This window comes from Callospermophilus lateralis, chromosome 15 (genome assembly GCF_048772815.1).
Source record: "Callospermophilus lateralis isolate mCalLat2 chromosome 15, mCalLat2.hap1, whole genome shotgun sequence".
Lineage (NCBI taxonomy): Eukaryota > Metazoa > Chordata > Mammalia > Rodentia > Sciuridae > Callospermophilus > Callospermophilus lateralis.
In genome coordinates, this window is record NC_135319.1 from 70,464,488 (window position 1) to 70,484,946 (window position 20,459).

General features: G+C 38.4%; 2 protein-coding genes across 3 annotated transcripts in view; one reads left to right on the top strand and one right to left on the bottom strand.

The window, feature by feature from the left end:
- Window positions 1-383: 383 nt before the first annotated feature.
- Window positions 384-15,424, top strand: Sfr1 (SWI5 dependent homologous recombination repair protein 1). Of its 2 annotated transcripts, XM_076835017.1 has the most exons (6): window positions 384-456; window positions 617-782; window positions 1,868-1,977; window positions 2,586-2,957; window positions 3,989-4,169; window positions 13,108-15,424. In XM_076835017.1, exons 2-6 carry the CDS (start codon window positions 692-694, stop codon window positions 13,254-13,256), a joined length of 903 nt encoding a protein of 300 aa, XP_076691132.1. In that variant the 5' UTR covers window positions 384-456; window positions 617-691; the 3' UTR covers window positions 13,257-15,424. The 2 variants fall into 2 exon arrangements, with proteins under 2 accessions (XP_076691132.1, XP_076691133.1); XM_076835018.1 differs by lacking the exon at window positions 13,108-15,424 and having other exon boundaries at window positions 3,989-4,177.
- The window catches only part of Cfap43 (cilia and flagella associated protein 43), a 94,031-nt gene continuing 80,787 nt past the window's right edge, over window positions 7,216-20,459 (bottom strand). The window contains exons 29-38 of the mRNA XM_076835016.1: window positions 19,616-19,723; window positions 17,970-18,056; window positions 17,225-17,313; window positions 15,430-15,643; window positions 14,365-14,477; window positions 11,615-11,774; window positions 9,808-9,972; window positions 8,308-8,388; window positions 7,531-7,684; window positions 7,216-7,382 (exon numbers count right to left, since the gene is read on the bottom strand). Coding sequence (XP_076691131.1) covers window positions 7,216-7,382; window positions 7,531-7,684; window positions 8,308-8,388; window positions 9,808-9,972; window positions 11,615-11,774; window positions 14,365-14,477; window positions 15,430-15,643; window positions 17,225-17,313; window positions 17,970-18,056; window positions 19,616-19,723 — 1,338 coding nt within the window. The remainder of the gene's footprint in view (window positions 7,383-7,530; window positions 7,685-8,307; window positions 8,389-9,807; window positions 9,973-11,614; window positions 11,775-14,364; window positions 14,478-15,429; window positions 15,644-17,224; window positions 17,314-17,969; window positions 18,057-19,615; window positions 19,724-20,459) is intronic.

Sequence of the window (20,459 nt, forward strand, 5' to 3'; positions counted from 1 at the left end):
ACGCTCCAAATCAGTGCATTACGTTTTCTTCGGGTCCTGTATTTACACCTGACCCCTCAGGACTCCAGTTACTTCCTTCTGGCTGTTTCTAAGCCATTATTATCAGACCTTAGTAGAATATAAAGACTCAAAATGGCCACTCGCTAAGACTGAAAACACTGGCTCCTTCAAATTCCCAACTTCCCCATGACTCAGAAGCTACATAGCGGCCTTTCCTCAGCCCAGCGCTCCACCCAAGTTCGCTCTCTTGGCAGTTGCGTGGCAACAGCACGTCGCAACACCGGAAACTGCGTTTTCCAGCCAAGAGTGCAGCCAACCAGGGCTCAGCAAGGGCCGTGCGCACCCCTAGCGTCCTCCTTCTGGACCCACCCAATCGTCCTCAGCGCTCATTCTCCTTCCGGTACTGCGCCACGGCAAGTTCCGTTGTCTTCATTTTAGCTCGCATTTGTCTGACTGGTAGGAAGCCACGTTCTAAGGGGTCTGAGTTTTGAGGTGGACGTGGTGGAAAGCGTAGTGAGGCGACTGCTGAGTTTTGGGCAGCAAAATAAAGCTAGGAACTATCTCAGCAGAACGTGTGGGGACTCGGTGGGTTTCCTGTACGTTTGATTCTTCACAGGTTGGAACCCATCGCTGCTCTTTGGCGGTCTCTGCCCTTTGGAGCGTTTGTGAGCTGTACAATTGGGGTCCCGCCATGTCTGAGGAAAGCAAGTGCTGTGGTGAGCGCGCAGACAAGCCCGAAATCAACCGGGAGGACGGTGCTGGGGACACAAACAAGGATGCAGGTAGGGAAGGCGGTTGACGGGGAAAAAAGGCCAGCGGAGCCGCGAAAGGGAGCGCGCCCTGCTCAGGGTAGGCCAGACGCCCGGCCCCGCCCTGTCCGCCCGCCCCAGATGCCACGCGAAGCTCGTGCCCGCGCGGCGTTCACCGCCCTGGAGCGCTGGGCGGGGCATAGCCGCGCGCGCCCGTCAACCCTGCCTATCATACATCTTGGCGCCTCCCGTGTGGCCGCATCTCGCCCCCTGGTGGAGGTTCGCGCCCTCGCACGCGAATATTTGGTGTCTCCGTTTCTCGCGCGGCCACGTCCCGGGGCAGGGTTGGTTGCCGGCGCAGCTGCGCGCGCATGCGGGGGCGGGGGATGGCTGATGAGGTGGCGGACTCCGCGGCTGGGGGGCGCCTGGGAGCTGGGCTTCGGGAGTGTGCTGTGGAGTCATGGGGTACCGCCTTTCCTTCGACGGGGGCTCGTGTCTGGAGGGGTAGTGGGCTTTCTGCAGCCGGGGGAAGGCGGGGAGGACCCCCCCCCTCTGTTTTACCTGCTAAAGTTGATTCCTTTGTTGGAGGAGACGACGTCGTCTCCTTTTAAGAGTTTTTTGGTGCTTAAAAGCGACGCGGACAGACCTCCGTTTGTTGGGCCTGTATTTCTTAGGCCCCCGGCCTAGAGGGTTAACTGGTTCTCATCACGCAACTGGCGGGGTTCAGGGTGCTTGATGGGCCCGCCGATGTTTTTTAAGTCATGATTTTGGCTGTATCTCATTCAATTATGAAGCGATCTTAATGAAATTAAGGAATTCCTGACGGGATAGTTGTTAACTCTCCCGTTTTCTTCTCCGCAATGTTGATATTTTGAGAGAGGAAAACAAGGTCTCTGAAATATATGCAAAAAAAAAAAAAAAAAAAAAAAAAAGCCCCCAAACAGTTTCTGTGTGGGAAACTGCAAAAGGAGCAAGATTGAATTACAACTCTATGTAGTTAGAAGTTGCTAGTTTATTTATGGGTGTTTTGTAGACTATGAAAAAAGGCTGTGGTAAAAGATGAGAACTGTAATGATATGGTTAATCTGATTCTCATTTTATAATTTTTCTTTTTTTAGAAGAGAGTAAAGATCTCATTTCCACAATGCAAAATTCACCAGATAAAGCTAGGACTCCACAAGACACTGTGGATCCACCATCTCCTGATTCGGATAGTTCACAAAAAGAAGTATGACAGTCTTGGTTCTTTCAATGGATTGGTTCTGGTGTTGTGGCATTAATTGTTTTAAGTCTACTGAAGAGTGGTAATTAACATGATGGATAACAGATTTTCATTCTGAATCCATTTCACTTAGTTTAAGGTCAGGTTATTAGGATCCTAATCAAGGAAGTTTGAATCTGTACAATATTACCTTTATGAAAGTCTTTGGTGCAGTAGGTCTTTTCGTCAGTAATTCCAAAACGTCGGGAATAGTGTCAGGCCCATGCTAGATTTAAAAAAATTTTTTTTTGTAGTATTGGAGTTTGAACGTGGGGCTTTGCACATGCTGAGCACGCACTCTATCACTGAGCTGCAGCTCCAGCTAATACTGGGATAAATGTCTCAACACTGTTTTAGAAAGGTGTTGATCTTGCTAAGGTAAAAGAAAATGAAACTAATGGAGTGTCTGAAAATTAGACATTTTGTCATGCTTGCTTTGATGCATGGAGACAGAAAAACCAGCTAGTGGTACCTACCATAGAAATGTAAGATTGTTACTTCTAGTCGGCTTATTTTCTTTGGAAGTGTTTCTCTTGATGAATGTTTTTATTTTTAATATCTTGTTCCCTTTTCAGCCTACCAGTGCAACACTTAAAGACAAAGTAAAGAAGACAAGGATTTCATCTAATTCTTGCAGTGTGATAAAACGTCTTAAAGTAGAGAAGAAAGAAAATGATCAGAATTTTTCGGAGAAACCGGCATCTTCAACAGGAGAAAACAGTTTGGAATCTCAAAGTTCTAAACACAAAGGCAGTGAATCTGAAGAAAATGCACAATTGAAAAATACAGTCAAGAATGTCAGTGCATGTAAATCTGAGTCCGTTGATTCTGTGATTGAGAAACCTAAACAAGGATTAAATGAAGAAAAAGCACTATTGATGAAGCAGGTTCGTGACAAAGAAGAGCTGCTTCGGAGGCTAAAACTAGTCAAAATGTATAGATCAAAGGTGAGAATTTAAGAACCATTGCATAATCTTAAGTTTTTGCATAAATTGTGTAAAAGTAATTTAAAAAATAGGAAGCAAATTTATTTTAGCATAGTAAATAACAGAAAAATGTCATCAGTTTAGGGTTGAGTAAGAGAGACCTGTAAATACCAATGAAACTTTTAAAGAAAATGTCCCAGTTTTCATTTGATAACGCAGTAGGAGATTTTCTCTAGTTTACAACCCACAGCAATATTAGATGTATCAAATGTTAGATGAAAGTATGATGGGAACAGAAGTGACTACTGACAATGAATAAAATCAAAAGTGGTCACAGTATAATAAAAAATATTTTTAGTAATGATACTGTGTTTCTTCAAAGGAATTAAAATGTCTTAGGCAGTTTGTCTGAAAACAACAAAAAAATATATATTAGATTTTAGGTTTTAACTCAGATAGGTTGAATTGTATAGAACCCTGGTTCTTAGAAGGAAGAAGCCTCTATTACTTGGATAATTTCTGAATATGTAATAATTCATGTTTCCTCAACAATGTGGAATAAATGATGGAATAACATATCATTTGCTCTTTTTGAAGTTTTAGGAGTTTCTTAAACATGACTTATTTATGAAATATCAAATTGAAAAAACTTTATACATTGTCGTTTTTTGAACTTTTGGGCTCGCAGCAAAATTGGGTGGAAGGTACAGCATCATAAGGACATAGTTTAAAAGTATAACTACTATAAAAAGTGGACTATTTTTAAGTGTGTTATCGTTTCTCTATATAGTTTAATGATCCGGTTTTTCCCAGAGGGTAAGGTTGGCCCAGATCCTGAATAGCCGTAGAACTCAAGGGAGTGACACTGTAACCATTGTGCTTACAACCATACTACCATTTGCTAGGTAAATGTCTTATTCATCCCCAGGATGATGATTGCCTTTAATTTAGATGTACATTACATTTAACAGCTTTGATTGATTAAGTTAAAATAGCATGATCATCTGATTATTGACTTAACATTCATTGATATGTTTTGTTTTCTGTTTCAGAATAACCTGTCTCAGTTAGAGATATTAATATCAAAGTGGAGAAACTGTAGCCAGCTGTTGCTTTATGAGCTGCAGTCACTCATGTCGGAAGAGAAGAAAATAACCCTTACTCAATTGATAGACCTCTATGGGTTGGATGATACACTGCTGCATTTTAATAGAAGTGAAGAAGAATTTGCAGGTGTTTAATTCATAATTTTTTCTTGAGAAATATCTTTGAAAATGATACTTGCACATTTTAAAGGGGAGATAGGCACATTAGGGCTTAGAGGAAGGTATCTTGATGACTATCAGTTTAGGACAATCTATAATTTTTTTTTTTTTTTTTTTTTTTTTTTTTTTTTAGTTGTAGATGGTCACAATACCTTTACTTATTTTTATGTGGTGCTGAGGATTGAACCCAGTGCCTCACACGTGCAAGGCATGCACTCTACCACTGAGCCACAAACCCAGCCCTGTGAAATGTATAAATTTTTTTTAATATTTATTTTTTAGTTGTAGTTGGACACAATAACTTTATTTCACTTATTTATTTTTATGTGGTGCTGAGGATCGAACCCAGGATCCCTCACGTGCGAGGCAAGCACTCTACCGCTGAGCCACAACCCCAGCCCAAATGTATAAATTTTGAGTTCGAAAATTCAATGTTTAGGTTAGATTTGGTAAAGAAAACTTGACATTCAAAAAAAAATCATATTTAAAAAGGAATTTGGATAGTTTTGGCAACTAGTTTTAGTAAATCATTTTGCTTTTAGTAGCAAAAAGTTTTATTTTCAATGTTTAAAAATAGTTCATTCTAGATGGGAACCCCAGAGGAGTTGTATTATTGTACTGGTAACTAGCCTGCCTCCATCAATCACTACTGCTTTGTAGGGTGGAGCGGTGGGAAGGAGGGTCTGAGTGGGGGCGGGGCGGGTCAGGTCCCAGGCAGGCAGGGAGTGGTGGTGATGGTGGCTAAATGTGTCAGGGAAATCATGCTTCTGGTGGTAGTGTTGGATTGTTTTTGTTTTTTAATTTGTTCTTTTTAGATATACATGACAGTAGAGTGTACTATTTTGATATTATACATACATGGAGTATATTTTTATTTAGATGTATATTTTATTTAGATTTTTATTTATTTTATTTATATTTTAATTAGATGCCATTCTGTGGTTGAACATGATGTGAAGTTAAATTGGTTGTGTGGTCATATGTGAACATAGAAAAATTATCTAATTCACTCTACATATTGGTAGTTAAAAAGTCCCTCTTCTAAGTTTAGGAATCTTTGTTTCCATTCATTTTCCACATATTTTCATCTGTTGCTCTAATAGGGTTATTAAACATATGTCCAAAATTATATTGTTTTGTCTTGAAATTTCTCATATTCCTCCTTTAGTGAAATGACTGTTTCTTAGGAAACTATGTATCATTTCCTTCATCAAAGTATCCTGGCATATGAGGTCCTTCATATTCATCTACCTTCTAGTTTCATCTGTGAAATGAACTGAGAGTGTCCATTCAGTTCATAGTGCCTTAGCCAGAAACCCATCTTCACAGGGAGGGATTTGTGCTGCCAAGTTTCACAACTGTACCTATTCATCCTGGCTGTATATGACCCAAGCTGGCCCAGTCACAGAAAGAAACCTCACCTGTTTGTGGCTGGAGCTATTATATATAAACTTGGAAGCTACAGAGCTGACATCCTTTAAGGGTGGTGTGTGCTTACTGAAGGATAGAGATAGAGAGATCTTTGTGAATTAGTAGTTTCTTGGTTCTAACTGCCAGTTATTCTGAAAGGTTTTTTGAATTTCTGCCTTAGGGGCTTACAGCTTTATTTACTTGAAAAAAAGTATTTGGCTGCTAGTTGGTTAAACAGTAGCCCTCCCCCAAATGTTCCTCACTTTGAACCTAGGTCCCTCCCTCTTGATCTACAAATCTTTTAATGTTTGGCACAGCAGGGGAACTAGGGCCCTACTCTTGCATCCATTTCAATACCATCCCCCATCACCACTACACACAAATTCCTGCTTTTGACACTTTACATTGCCATTGGCATTTGTGAATCCTAGAGGACTGGCCCCAGCCTCACATGAGCCTCTCCTGGGATTTCTAGTTGGACACTCCTGGGGAGCTGTACTATTCTAGTGGCTACTAGCCAGCTTCTATCACTGCTTCTCATTCAGCCTAAATGTGGCAGAGGAATCATGTTCCTGGTGGTGGTAGTGTTGATTAGCTCTTGGAGGCTATAGCTTCCATTCTCTGGAGTCACCATTGTGTGTCTGCTGGTGGGAATTATAGCATGAGCGGGACTCTGGTTCTGGGAGAGCTGAGGAAATGATAATGGAATTTAAGGCATTGGCACCTAGCCCTAGCTGAGGACCCTAACAGCACAATGGGCACTTGAGAAATAGGAGGTAGATTATGGTGGATGAATGGGGCTTATGGAATATAGTTTGAGGTCTGAGGATGCTCTTGGGTAGTCTTACTTTTTATCGTTTTGGTGAATTTTACCTCCACTTATTGAAAACCACTGAATACCACATTTTTATAAATTAAAAAAGAGGGCTTAAAGAGTCACCAAAATGATGATGGTTCAATCATTTACTTCACCATCACTATCCAGCACTAATCACTATGTGGGTGATCAATTGAACCTTAGTTGTTTTCTAAATGGATTTTTCCTTGTTATTTCAGTGCTGGGGATTGAACCCAGGGACATTCTACCACTGAACTACATCCTCAGACCTTTTAATTTTTTTTTGATTTTGAGACAGGGTCTTGCTAAGTTGCCTCAGCCTCTCAAGTTGCTAGGATTACAGGTGATAACCAATACACCCAGCCTAAATGGAAGGTTTCATAATAGCTCTCTGGCTTCACCAGCACCAGTGTATACTGGAAGTGATAGTGTGGATTAAACTTAACCTTTAGTTTATAAATTGCAGAACAATGGAAAAAAGTCAACAGTTTTATCTTTATTAATAGAATGGGGAAAAAATTCCAAATTTTTAGTCTCGAATACTTTATGGTTTAAAAAATCTTGTTCTTGAATAAAAACAATTTTACACATTTATTTTACACATTTATTCATGCTAAAGGCTAAAATCAAACAATTTGCTATCGAAAATCTGCAACTAAGAGGTGACTAATTTAAGTTTCCCAATATGAAAGAAAAAGAAATCATTTTACCCAAATGAATTGATTTTTGCAATAATTAGTTTGGCTTTGTTTTTCTTGCTAGCCTTTTACATTTGAACAAGAGCAGGAAACGTTTTCATCCTTAATCTTTCAACTTCTGCTTGTAGTATTGAAATCTGTTCAGCCTGTTGTTTTGAAATATTTGTCAGCTTCTGTTGTTGCACCATGTTTTTATATCGTTCTTTGACAATCTTTTCACAAGTCAGTTGCGTCCCTATCCCAAAAGTGAAGAAGGAAGGAATAAGTTGGATTATTATTAATGCTTTAGGGTATAGGAACAGCACTCAAACACTGGTAGCTTTTTGACCATTCTTAAGTTTTCAGGATTAAAACTTTTTGTTGATTAAAGGGAAAAAGCTTACCCATTGCATTGCAGATGTCTTTTCTCTCTGACACAGCTACCAACTCTTCTCGTAGATTGCAGCTTAGAGTGTAATTTGCTACATCTTTTTGATTACTGAATTTTTCCAATTTTTTGAGTAGTTTTTTGCAGTTTTCGACATTCTTTTTGTGGGTCTGAAAGTTTTATTCCCATGAAGCCCCACAAAATAATTTTGAAAAAAAAAAGTAATTTATATATAAAAAAAGTTATCATCACTAAGATAACATCTTACACCATATATCCCCAGTGCCCGGTGTACTGTCCGTCCCTAGTAGTCACTCAAATTATTTGTTTAAAGATAGAATGATATGTTAATACTACAATTTACAAAACTTTTTGTATGTTCTTAAAATGAGATAATATTTGAGATTACTTTGTTTTCATATTACACGAACTACATAATCAAAATTAAGCATTTGTTTTTCAGTTAAGACAAAGCTTTTACAATGCCAAGGAAAATTACCAACACTTATTGTAAAATTATAACATAACCTAACTGCTCAGATATTTCCCCAGAGGTTAATTTTAATCTTTAAAAATGTACTTCAGGGCTGGGGTTGTGGCTCAGTGGTGGCGTGCTTGAGGCCCTGGGTTCAATCCTCAGCACCACATAAAGATACCTGTAATTACTTTGAAAACTGGGAAATAAGCAAGGTTTTGTTAGGTTCTGTCGGAGTTTATAATTGAAACACTGATTCCTTTGCTCAAAGAATCCACAACTCTTGGGATTACAGTAATCAATATCATTGAGACTTACCTTATCTATAACTTGAATGGTTTGCTCCATTATTCCAATCTGAATAGCAATCAGAGTCTCGTAGTTCGGTTCATTTAGGTACTTCAAGAGGAAAAAAAACCCACAAATAAGGATATTTTTTCTCTTTCTTTGAATGGATAAATACATAAAGATTTTTTGTTTTTCTTACGATACTATAGAGTGAACCCAGAGGCCCTCTATCAATGAGCCACACTCCAGGTCCTTTTATTTTATTTTGGGATAGTATCTTTGCTACGTTGCTGAGGCTAGATCTTCTTGCCTCAGCCTCCCCAGTTACCGGGATTATAGGAGTGTACCACTATTTCAGACCTTATAAAGATTTTTTTTTCTCTGAAAATTATTGTTTTGCATAGCAAATATTAAGATTGAGTTGATTGAGTCTATTTTCTTTCAGCTCATCAAACAAGTTACCCACATTAACAGTGTTCCAGTTAAAGATACTGAGGGAAATTAAAAAAAAAAAAAGATATGTAGCATGACCTACTCTTCCAAAAAAAGAGAAGATAGAGATTTGTGCAAATTCACAGCATTTTTCCACACTTGGGAAATTAAGAGAGGCTTTACAAGGAGGTGATGTTTAAACAAAACATGTTTGGTAGGTTTGGTAGGTTTGGGATGTTAAAAGAATGTCTTTCCAGATATAAGAATTGGTATGAGCAAAGAGACGGAGGTAGAAGCCTAAAACAAATTGGTACTCCATTTGGTTTGAGAATACTAATAGTAGGAAATGAGATTAATACCCAGAACTATGGGGGGAAAATCTGATAGTGGTATACCAACGAAAGTAGAGGAGCTATCAGTAGGGAATAAAACAGAATTTGAGGGAAGTCACGGATGGAGGGTTAGATTGGAATCCAGAGAGCTTAGATTCAACTTTAGATGTGATCACTGTTAGAAATATAGAGGTGGATCCTCAAAGGAGAGGACATGGGGGAAAATAGGGCTAAGGCTTTTTCCCCTTCTCCTTTCTCTTTCTTTGTGGCATTGGGGATTAAACCCAGGAACCCAGGGGTGCTATGCCACTGAGTTACATCTCCAAGTCCTTTTTATTTTTGAGATAGGATCTTGCTGAGTTTATCATGCTGGCCTCCAAATTGGGGTTGGGGTCCTCTTGCCCCAGCTCTTCAAATTCAGGAATGTTTTACTATGCCCAGACTAAGGCACACTCTTAAAGAATGACATTAGAGGAAAAGGAGGAGAAAATGGGGGTCATACAAGACAAAGGAATGAGTAATTAAGGTGGTCAAATGCTACAAAGAATTGAAGACTGATACAGAGACTGGGAAACAAATAGGAATTTCTTTAGTGAACTATAAGAGAACTGTGCTACTGAATGGGTCATGAAGATGTGTAGGCAAAAGACATAACTACTTGAAGAAAAATAACTCGACATCATGGAGGCTTCTTATTAAATGCCAGTTAAATGGATAAATGTATTAATGGATAAAATTAAAACTGTAGAGGTCAGGGAGAACTTGCCTTTTGACGCTGTCTTGAAAAAAACAGCATCTGAATATCCCAGGCCTTTTGATTTAGGTCTTCCATTTCCATCTCCATTTTCTTATGTTCCCACTCAATTTGATATATTCCTTTGTGTACCTCTTTACTTTCCATCATGCTAGCAACTTTCTTTTGACCTTGAGTCTTAAAAAAACCAAGTATTTGATATTCATATAACATGATTCTGCATGCGAAATTATAGAAGATTTGAAGTTGAATGTTATTCTCAGAAAATACTTGAATCACAGAGATAATTCTCTTAATGTGGTGCTGAAGATTGAACCTAGGGCAAGTGCTCTACCACTGAGCCACTAGGACAGTGACTAAATAGAAGGGACAGAAACATTTAATAACAAAGTTGATTTATTTTAGACATGCCCTCCCATCTGATGTCTTGGAATAGCAGTTCTCCCCCCCTTCCTTTGAATTACCTATATGAAATTCAGGATTGAACCCAGGGGTGCTTAACCGCTGAGCCCTAACTTGCTAAGTTGATTAGGGCCTCACTAAGTTGCTGAAACTGGCTTTGGATTTGTCATCTTCCTGCCTCAAGCCTCCCAAGTTCTTGGGATTATGTGTGTGCGCCACCACACCTGGCAAATTCAGGAAAAAATTTTAAAGAAATTATTCTCCAAGACTGCTAATAATAAAACAATGGTGTTTCTAAGACAATTAACATTCTTGTATTAATTTTAAGATTTTACATTTTTCTCTCTTTTCCAGTCTAGCTGTTCAAAGGTCATACCATCTCTCTTTTCTATTACTTTCATCTTCTGATTGTAGTCTGGGCCTCTCATTTCCTTACTTTCCATGACCTTTTCTCCCTTGCACTTCAGCTGGCTACCTCCCATGGTCATACCTCTGATATTTATCATCAATAGCTCCAAAATGTAAAGTTAAAACATTTTTCCAGAACACTCTTTCTCACCTGGGCGAAACATCCCTTCATCAGGGGACAATGTGCTTGTGCTATGTCTAGAGACATTTCTGGTTGACACAACTGGAGGGGTTACTATAGGTACCCAGTAGGTAAAGGCTGTGCATGCTGCTAATCATCCTGCAGAGTGCAGAGCAGTCTTCTGCAACAAATAAACCTTCTGACTTCAGATATTTGGAGTGCCAGGCCTGAGACACACTGCTTTAGAGCTACTTCTCCCGTGTGCTTTCCATCAGTCATCTTTTTTGTAGGATGCAGTTATAGACACTATCTTCACTTGCGTGTTTCATATTATTTGACATTTACCAATTGGTGAAGACAGACCTTGCATCAGCAATCTAACTTTATAACTTACGGCATTAGAAAAAGAACAAACTAATCCAAGGCCATCAGAAGGACATAGAAGATTAGAACAGAAGAAAGTTGGTTCTTGGGGAAAAATAATTAACAGAATTTGCAAAACTTTAGCTTGAATAGGAAAAACCAAAAACTCAGTTATCCATCAGAGACATTATTAAACGCTACTTAAATTACAGACTATCTAATGAAAATTAACAGTGAATAAAACTATGCCATGTTAGAATGAACATTTAACTCCATGTCTTGACGTATTATCTGTGGAAGTTTTAACAAATACTCATACCTGGAGATGGGATCTATGCACAGGTTATTCTAATGTGCAGCAACTGTTATGATTTATCATGGGTTATCAGGATTAAAATTATTTGTCATGGGGCTGGGGATGTGGCTCAAGCGGTAGCACGCTCATTTTGATCCTCAACACCAAATAAAAATAGATAAAAAATTTATTTGTCGTGGAAATGAGGGAATAATGTAAAGTATAACTACCCGAATTACAGAATTCAAGTCTTCAATTATGGTTTTATTCATGAGAATTGCATCAGAATACTCCAGGATTAGTTGGAAATTCTCTAGTTCTACTTGTCCTTGTTTAAGAAGAATTTGGATGGTCAAATTCAACTGGAATTTCACTTTCTCGTCCTGTAATCTAAATGGAAATAGGCTTTAAATAAGTAGGTATAGTACATTTACATATCAAATTTAATATAAAATTCAGATCAGCTAAAAGAACATCCTGGAGATTAGTGTGAAGAATATTTTCCCAAGTGATTAGCTTTCCTGGACACCCCAGTGATACTCCATCCTACTGATTTGCAATATAAATGAATTGTTCAGAGAATACTATGGACAGAAATACATCCACAAATTTTTACTTTAGGATTAAGAAAAGATGGGAATATTTTCCCAAGTGATTAGCTTTCCTGGACACCCCAGTGATACTCCATCCTACTGATTTGCAATATAAATGAATTGTTCAGAGAATACTATGGACAGAAATACATCCACAAATTTTTACTTTAGGATTAAGAAAAGATGGGAATATTTTCCCAAGTAATTAGCTTTCCTGGACACCCCAGTGATACTCCATCCTACTGATTTGCAATATAATTGAATTGTTCAGAGAATACTGTGGACAGAAATACATCCACAAATTTTTACTTTAGGATTAAGAAAAGATGGTAGGATTTTGATTGTAATAAAAATAAAGTTAAAGCCAGGCATAGTGGTGCATATCTGTAATTCCAGTGATGGGGGAGCCTGAAGCAAGAGCCTTGGGGTTCATTCCTAGTGCAATAAATAAATAATGAAAATATAGACATGCTGCCAAGTTGACTTTATTGATTTCTGATACTGTACTAACAATATTAATATTTAATCCATGTGCTACTTATCAAATCTAATAGTGCAAAATTCATACTTCTCCCGGCAGTCTAGAAGTCTAGATCTAAAAATGGTGAATGATGATGAATTTGGGAATATCAGAGATGAAATTTATCCATGAAGTCATCAATATGGCCTTTTTTTTTTTTTTCTTAAGTTACATATGGACATCATGTCTTTGTTTTACTTTATGTGGTGCTGAGGATCCAGCCCAGTAACCCAGTGTCTCACATGCTAGGCGAGCGCTCTACCTCTGAGCCACAAGGCCAGCCCTCAGTGTGACCTTTTGACGCAGGGACTTAAGAGTGTGCAAATCACTCAGTAAAAAACAACACTGTCCCTGAAAAACATGGAGCTGGGAGGTGTCTGTGTGGTCACTGCTTGGACATGTGCTTAATGTTCCACATAGTTTATATGTCTTAATCCCCCACACACTCAACTGGTAGAGACAGGTTGTATTTTATGTGGAAAGGGCAGATTTAAGAAATACCAAGATTTTTCTAAAATTTGCTTCTTTATATTAAAAGCAATGGAACAACATGTAGCATGTTTTATACTGAAATAAGTCTTATGTGACAAAATGTGCTCTTTTCACTTAGGCAATAGAGCAGAGACCCTGCGCCTATTGGAAGGAAAAGTAGGCACAGATCTCTACCATATCGGCCTAGGAACTGAATACCTTGGCAGGACTCACAGAGTAAAAGAAATAAGATCAAAAATCAATAAATGGGATGGACTCAAACTTTAAAAGCTTCTTCACAGCAAAGGAAACAATGTGAAGAGAGAGCCTACAGAATGGGAAAAATTTATCACATTCAACTCAGAGCATTAATCTCCAGGATACATAAAGAATTCAAAAAATTTAACACCAAAAAAAAAACCCCACAAAAACCCAAATAACTATCAATAAATGGGCTAAGGAACTGAACAGACACTTCATAGAAGAAGAAATACAATCAACAAATATGGAAAAAATATTCTAACATCCTGGCAATTAGAGAAAAACAAAACTACACTGAGATTACATCTCATCCAGTAAGAATGGCAATCATCAAGAATACAAGCAACAATAAATGTTGGCGAGGTACACTCAAATATTGCTGGTGGGACTGCAAATGGGTGCAACTACTATGGAAAACAGTATGGCCATATCTCAGAGAACTTGGAATGGAACCACCATTTGACCCAGTTACCCCACTCCTAGGTTTATACCCAAAAGACTTAAAATCAGCAGCCTACTATAGCGACGCAGCCACATCAGTGTTTGTAGCAGCTAAACTATGGAATCAACCTAGGTACCTTTCAACAGATAAAGAAATTGGTATGTATACACAATGGAATATTCCTTAGCCTTAAAGAAGAATGAAATTACGGCATTTGCCAATAAATGGATGCAACTGGAGAATATTCTGCCTAGTAAAATAAGCCGATCCCAAAGAACCAAAGGCTGATACTAATTCACAACAAGGGGGTGGTGGGGGAGAATAGTGGTATTCAGGAGTGAAGAGAGGGGAGTGGGCGTGGGGTTGGAATGATAGTAGAAAGAATCTGACATTATTACCCTATGTGCATAAATGATTTACGTGACTTGTGTAACTCTATATCATGTACAACCAGACAAATGAGAAGTTATACTCATGTATGATGTGCTAAAATGCATTCTCATGTATAAGAAATTAGAGTAAATTTACAAAATGTGCTCTTTAGTATAGAAAACCCAATGCTAGGATTGAAAGGGATTCAGATGGATGGGTTTGCACAGATTTGAACAGCCAGTAGGCATTTTCCCCATGAGCACTGCCACCTGAGACAGCTCAAGACTGAATAGGTAAACCTGAACGAGAAGTTCGCATTACAGGAGGAGTTCATGGAACACTTTTTCAATCTCGCGCTGCACATGTTCATCATCCTCAACTCTCTTCCGGAGGAAAGCCATCATTTCAACTAAGCCAGCTGCCTTCTGCTTCACCTGAAGAAACCCAACAGCAAACTTTGACTTCAGAAAACAAAAACATCTTTAATTTTGTTTTAAAAAAATCACCAAATCTTAACAAGCCCATCTTTCTAAGATTAAAAAGAATTTAAATTCCTGCCATTATGTAATAAAAGGTGTGTAAAACTTGGCGGGGCACATTCCATGAAAATTTTGAAGTGTATAGAATTGGCTTCTTGCTGAGAATCAAGTATGCAAGCAACTAGAATTTTCTTATATCTTTTTGACATTTGTTCCCTTAGACAAAATTGTCAGATCATAGATACTTCAACAAAAATAAGCCAGCCTGATTATGTAGCACTAAGGTAGGAATCTGGGGAGGAGGAAGCCCCTTGAGCATCAGCAAGAGAAAGGATTCTTTCCCCGGATTCGTACTCTCAATTTCCGCCCTTTGCTACATCTTTTCTATTCTAGAAAAACTAATTTCTGCCCTTCGCTACGTCTTTTCTAGAAAAACTATATAAAGTTGGTCTAGTGAGCTTAATATAACTCTAGTCTGCAAAACAGGGTCATCTGTAACAGTGTTGTCCAACAGAAATGTGAGCCATAGCCATTTAATTAAAAGTGAAATGAAACAGATGAACTTAAATCTCTGTGAAAAACATTAATGAGACATTTCTCCTTTCTCCCCCCCATAAACTAAATCTTATAAATGTGTGTATTTTCCACCTTCAGCACATCTCAATTAGGACTGGCAACATTTATTTCAAGTGCACAGTAACTGCACATCACTAGTGGCCCAGTTTTGGATAGTGTGGATATATAAACCTGCTTGAGGCCCTTGATAGCACCAAAGTTAATATTTTACTTCGTTATTTTATTGTTAATATCTAAATCGTTAGCTTTTCTGTATGTATTGGTCAATGATACTATGTAGTTGATATTAGTATATTAAGAATAAAATGAAATAAAAAATGATATTACATACTTTGTGTTCATTTTCAACTTTTGCTCGTCTGGTTGCACAGAAATGATCCCAGACTGAAGGGTCCAAGCCTTCTGGCATGTTGTTAATATTATCCAACTCATCCATGGCTTTCATTAAATTGGCAAAAGTGTCCTTATTCAACTTGCCAGATCCTGGTCGTTCTCCAAATGGGGTACTACTGGCTGCCTCTGAGGGCGCTTTCTGTTTGTGAATCCTGGTATTAGCAAGAAAAGCCTGTCAACCTTTCACATTCTCTCGAGACACAACAACAAAATCATTATAATATTGTCAGCCAAGGCTCATAGGATATACTGCATGGCAATTTTCTTAGGCACTGGAGAACTGGCGGGCAGATTAGTCCAAAGAGAGAAGCACCCACTTTGTCCTTCCATGCTCTGGGTCCCCAGATGTGACCCTAGACTGGACTACAGATGACTAACTTGTCAGTTCTGGCAGCATTACTTTTGCGGGGAAACTTTCAGGCAAAGCAATGCCCATGGGAGTGGGTGGTCCTTGGGTCTGTCTGGCAGGTCCTCTGCTATCCTTTTTTTTGCAGTAGATATGCTTAGATCTGTTTGAACTGGGGAAGTGTCTCCTCTTATCCATGTAAACAGATTAGCTTTGTTTCCCTGTACTGCAGCAGGCACCCTTGTAATCCACAGTGAGACTGGTGTTGCTGTCCCAACTCTTAGATAGGAAAGTTCGTCCCTGGGAGAAGCTGTTGGCCCACAGCTAGCTTCAGGTCTGATAGATGGGTGACTTAGGGACTTAAAATCTATTAGATAACAAAGCTTGTGTTTTCTCCATTGTTGCCTCCTGACAGGTAGCAGGTCTCACTGCTTTCTTCACAAGGAAAGGGTATGTACTTGGGCTTGTGATAACATACCTTTTTAAAAATAGGGAAACCAGGACATGAGTGAAACAGGTAAAATCTCTAGGTTGCAAGTTAGAGAATAATCTTGTATCTCAGACACAAATTAGTCTAGTGACAAACTTCATGAGTTTTAGACTACAAATTAGCAAAATATAATTCTAAGGCTACTCTCAGTTAAAGCGTGGAGGGCTATTTATAGTCCTGGGGATAGAACCCAGGATCTTGTGTATTCTAGGCAAGTACTCTACCACAGAGCCATATCCCAGCCTAGAACTCTTTTGATAATCACTATTTTCAACCATTTATACTGGCATTTTTTTTCCCAAACTTTGTTCAGAGCATAATCACATAATCCGAAGAAAAGAAATTTCTGATCATGTAAGTTTGAAAAACACTGCTTATTCTTATACTTGGAGATCCAAAGGCCAATAATAATCTCTGAGAGGTTCTGCAGTAAGGAATACTGTTTTAACTTTTTTTAATCTTGTATTTTCCCCAATTTATGTAGTCCTGGAAACCTGTTAGGTGCAAATTCAACTCCTACCATCAGGGGCTGGTATTTGTTGGAACACATCCTGGGGAAATAACAGTTTATGAACTTTTATGCTATCTATGACTCAAGAGGAACGACTTTCATGAGTGAAAGACACTTAATGCACTTGTGACACTTATGTAAGTACCTTGCTTACATAGAAATTTTTATTTTTTAATAATGAAAAGGAATATATTATACTTGATTTCTTTCCCTTAAGATGTAGGCATAATCTCAAAAAAATGCTGAATTATGATCAAGATGGACATCTTTCCCTAAAAGTTACACTGACAATTTCTGAGAGAAAAAGGCAAAATCTTATAATCCTCCTCTTCATTTAAAGGCCTTTCTTTCTTTTTTAGAAACATAATAGCAAAGGAGAAACAAACCTTGGTCGGCGTTTAAAAAGTTTGTAGAGTAGATCCACCTGATGACTGGGAATTTCAGAAAATTCCTTTTTAAAGCTTCGATCCAGAACCTAAAGATAAACACATCATTGCAAGAATATAACTTTATTCAGAAATTTTTTTTTGTTGACAATATTTAAAATACAGGTTGTAGCACTTTGATGTTAAAAATCCACAAAAACTTTTTTTTTATAAAATTACAGTGCAAGTATTTCCCAAAGATCTTTTTTTGAATAGGAAGCACCTCAGTGTATTAAAAATGTTATTTCATATGAGAGGCCTTAGAAATCATAAGTTTTCCAAAATAATATTTATTGACAAAACATGCAAGTTTCTCTATTTTATTCTATTCCATCTCCTTCCATTCCATTCTGCTGTCTTTTTTGTGCTATCCTATCCCATTCTTTTGCATTAGAAAGCTGCTGGTCAGACCTACTAAACTGATTTCATAACCAACTAATGGAGACTGCACTCTTTAAGTTTGAAAAGCCCTGGAAGTTCAATGATCTCCCTGTTTTTTGCATAAAAGAAATCTTAGAGTAGTTTACAAAAAATTCTTTTTTTCAGATTTTCAGAAGTGTTCAATGGCACAAAATGAAGTTCATTCATATATGGTAATTATAGTTGGAGAGAAATCTACAAGAGAGTTATATGTCATTCAGCTTTCCTCTAATCCCAAGAGCAACAACTCAACTGCATTATCAGTTGGTGAGACAATGATTCTTACCTTGTCTTCTGCCATTAAGTTGTCATAGTGCTCCTTAAATGCATCCAGTTCTTCTCTAGATTTCCGGATGGCTGCTGAAGTCTGGTTCTAGAATAACAGCAGGAGTAGTTAATTGGAACTGGAGACTTCAGTATAAAAATACAGGAGATTCAAAGATGAATAAAGAATTTTCTAGTACAAATTAAAGGTGCTGTGTAGTATCTGTTACAGAAAACTTTTATACAAGTAAGTAAACCATTTGGAGACTTGAACAAACCTCCAGTCACCTGTTCCTAAGGACAGTCAGCACTGTGTAAGTGCATAAGCGTCAGTGACAGAGTGTGTGGATGAGGAAAGTGCGCAGGTTTGAGAGTTCCGTGGACCTGGGTTCTGAGACTGAATGTAAATATGGACAATGGCCAGCCATATGTAGAAACAGAATTCTGACCCACTGCAGCAAACACCTGGCAAATTAAACCAAAACCTTTGCAGTGATTGCCCCAAACTGTCAGGACTTGGTCAGTAATTGCCAGCTGTTTAACTTTGGTACCTACTTCCAACTCAGGATCGTCTAGAGAGGGCCAAATATGTTTCCCCAAATCAGGTGGCTTCTAATTGGTTTGCCTGTGCCAACAACATCCAGCCAGGTGTACTTGTGTCTTCCCTGCTTCCATCCTATATCTTTCCTGCTCCCCTGCCTGCCTTCCAGACTTGTCAGCCAAAAGCTAGTGATGGCAACCATTCTGCTATGCCAAGCTCAGAATAAATAGCCTCTGCTTATTCTCATTTGGGTGGCCTTCATCTATTTCCACAGTTCAGTTCCTGCTCTACAACTTACCACTGGATGACTGAGGCATGTTACCAGCCTCACAGAGACAGTCTTTCTCATTTGTGAAAGAAACCTAGTATCATGCAGGGTTGTTCTGAGGAGGGATATATATATATATAAATTTGCTGTTTAATAGACTTAGAAAAAAGTACATATTTAATTTATGATACAATAAGTCACACATTCACAAATTTGCGTTGTTAATACTAATATCTGTCAAAACTTACTGTGTAATAAACATTTTGTATCCTATTTATGGTTGTGTTTTGATGGTTTTCAGAATATGAGCGAACCCAATACTCTTCCATGCTTAGTGAATTTTAAGAGTGCCAAGGCCATCCTGGGCAACTTAGTAAGGCTGTGACTCAAAATTTAAAAAAAAAATTTAATGGTTGGGGATATAATATGGTGGTAGAGCCCCTTGCCTAGTATGAAGCCCTGGGTTCAATTCCTAGTACAGCAAATAAATAAATAGAATTGAAAACAAAAAAGAGCATCCAGTGGTCCAGGGAGAACAATGCTTCCTGAAGAATGGCTTGCAAGCAGCTTAAAATGTTCTAGGTCCCATAGTCAATGGCTTAAAGTTGTGCTTTCAACCATGAACCTCATTTTACAAACCACTTCATATGAAGCCTACATGGTTCTTTTGACTAAATGATTCCAGAGGCTAGATCACATAACTATTAACAAATTTGAATGGGTACTTTTCACCTGGCCCTGGAGCAAAGTCTTAGGGGTCAAGGACTGCTCGAGGTTAAGAAGGTCTGGGAGCTCTTGCTAAAGAAGGAGCAGGGCTGTCAGGAAAGCCTGGCACTCAGGGATCAGGCTCTGTACTTACTTTCTCCTGCTGCTTCCTTACAAGGTAGTTGTTCAGGAATATTTCTCTGGAGGTTAATTCCTCTTCCAACAGTAGAGAAAACACAAGGTTATTTATTTTCAATTCCTCCTGTAAAAATATTTTAAAAGGTGTGTTTGTGTCGGGGGGGTTATGATTGATACTCCTGAGAAAAGACTACTGATAGTCATGGACTTGAATCTACTCAAACAAGTTCATGACATATACATAAGAAAACTCTTAAAGAAAAAGAATAGAGACTTAACAGTAACTGGTTATTTTTCTTTCATCATTTCATTATAAGGTAAAACATACATAATGTGAACTTATAGTTTAATGAATTATTATAAGGGCCAACACCTATATCATAAGCACTCAATTCAAGAAATAGAATTTTGCCACCCTAGAAGCTCCTTACAGGTGTTCCCATCAAAATCTCAACTCCACTACTAACCAGTGCTTTGACTTTCATAGTAACAACCTCTCTGAAGCTTAAGTATGTTTATCTAGACACTATAGTATAAATTGTCCATTAAAATTTTTTTTTGTCATGTCTTCTGAATCTCTTATAATCTTCATGTCCCCTCTTTCCCTTTCTTTCCTCACAATTCATCTGTAGTAACTGGGAGCTTGTCATTCCACCTCGCCTGTGTTTTACCCAGTGTATACTCCTGGTTCTTCAGCCTTTGTATTTCCTGAAAATTGGCAGCTGGATCCAGAGGCCTGATGAGAACCAGCTTTGGTCCTTTTGAAAGACCATAGGTGATACTATGGTCTGTGATCAGGAGACACAGTATCTGGTCATCATTCTATAATGATCACAGCTGTAGATGCTCAATGCCTAGGT

Excerpts from the sequence above, each read along its gene's own strand:
- Sfr1 (XM_076835017.1), top strand. The coding sequence starts at position 692 with ATGTCTGAGGAAAGCAAGTGCTGTGGTGAGCGCGCAGACAAGCCCGAA. Across the intron at positions 783-1,867 it reads GGACACAAACAAGGATGCAG|AAGAGAGTAAAGATCTCATT; the intron begins GTAGGGAAGGCG and ends TTCTTTTTTTAG. Across the intron at positions 1,978-2,585 it reads CGGATAGTTCACAAAAAGAA|CCTACCAGTGCAACACTTAA; the intron begins GTATGACAGTCT and ends TTCCCTTTTCAG.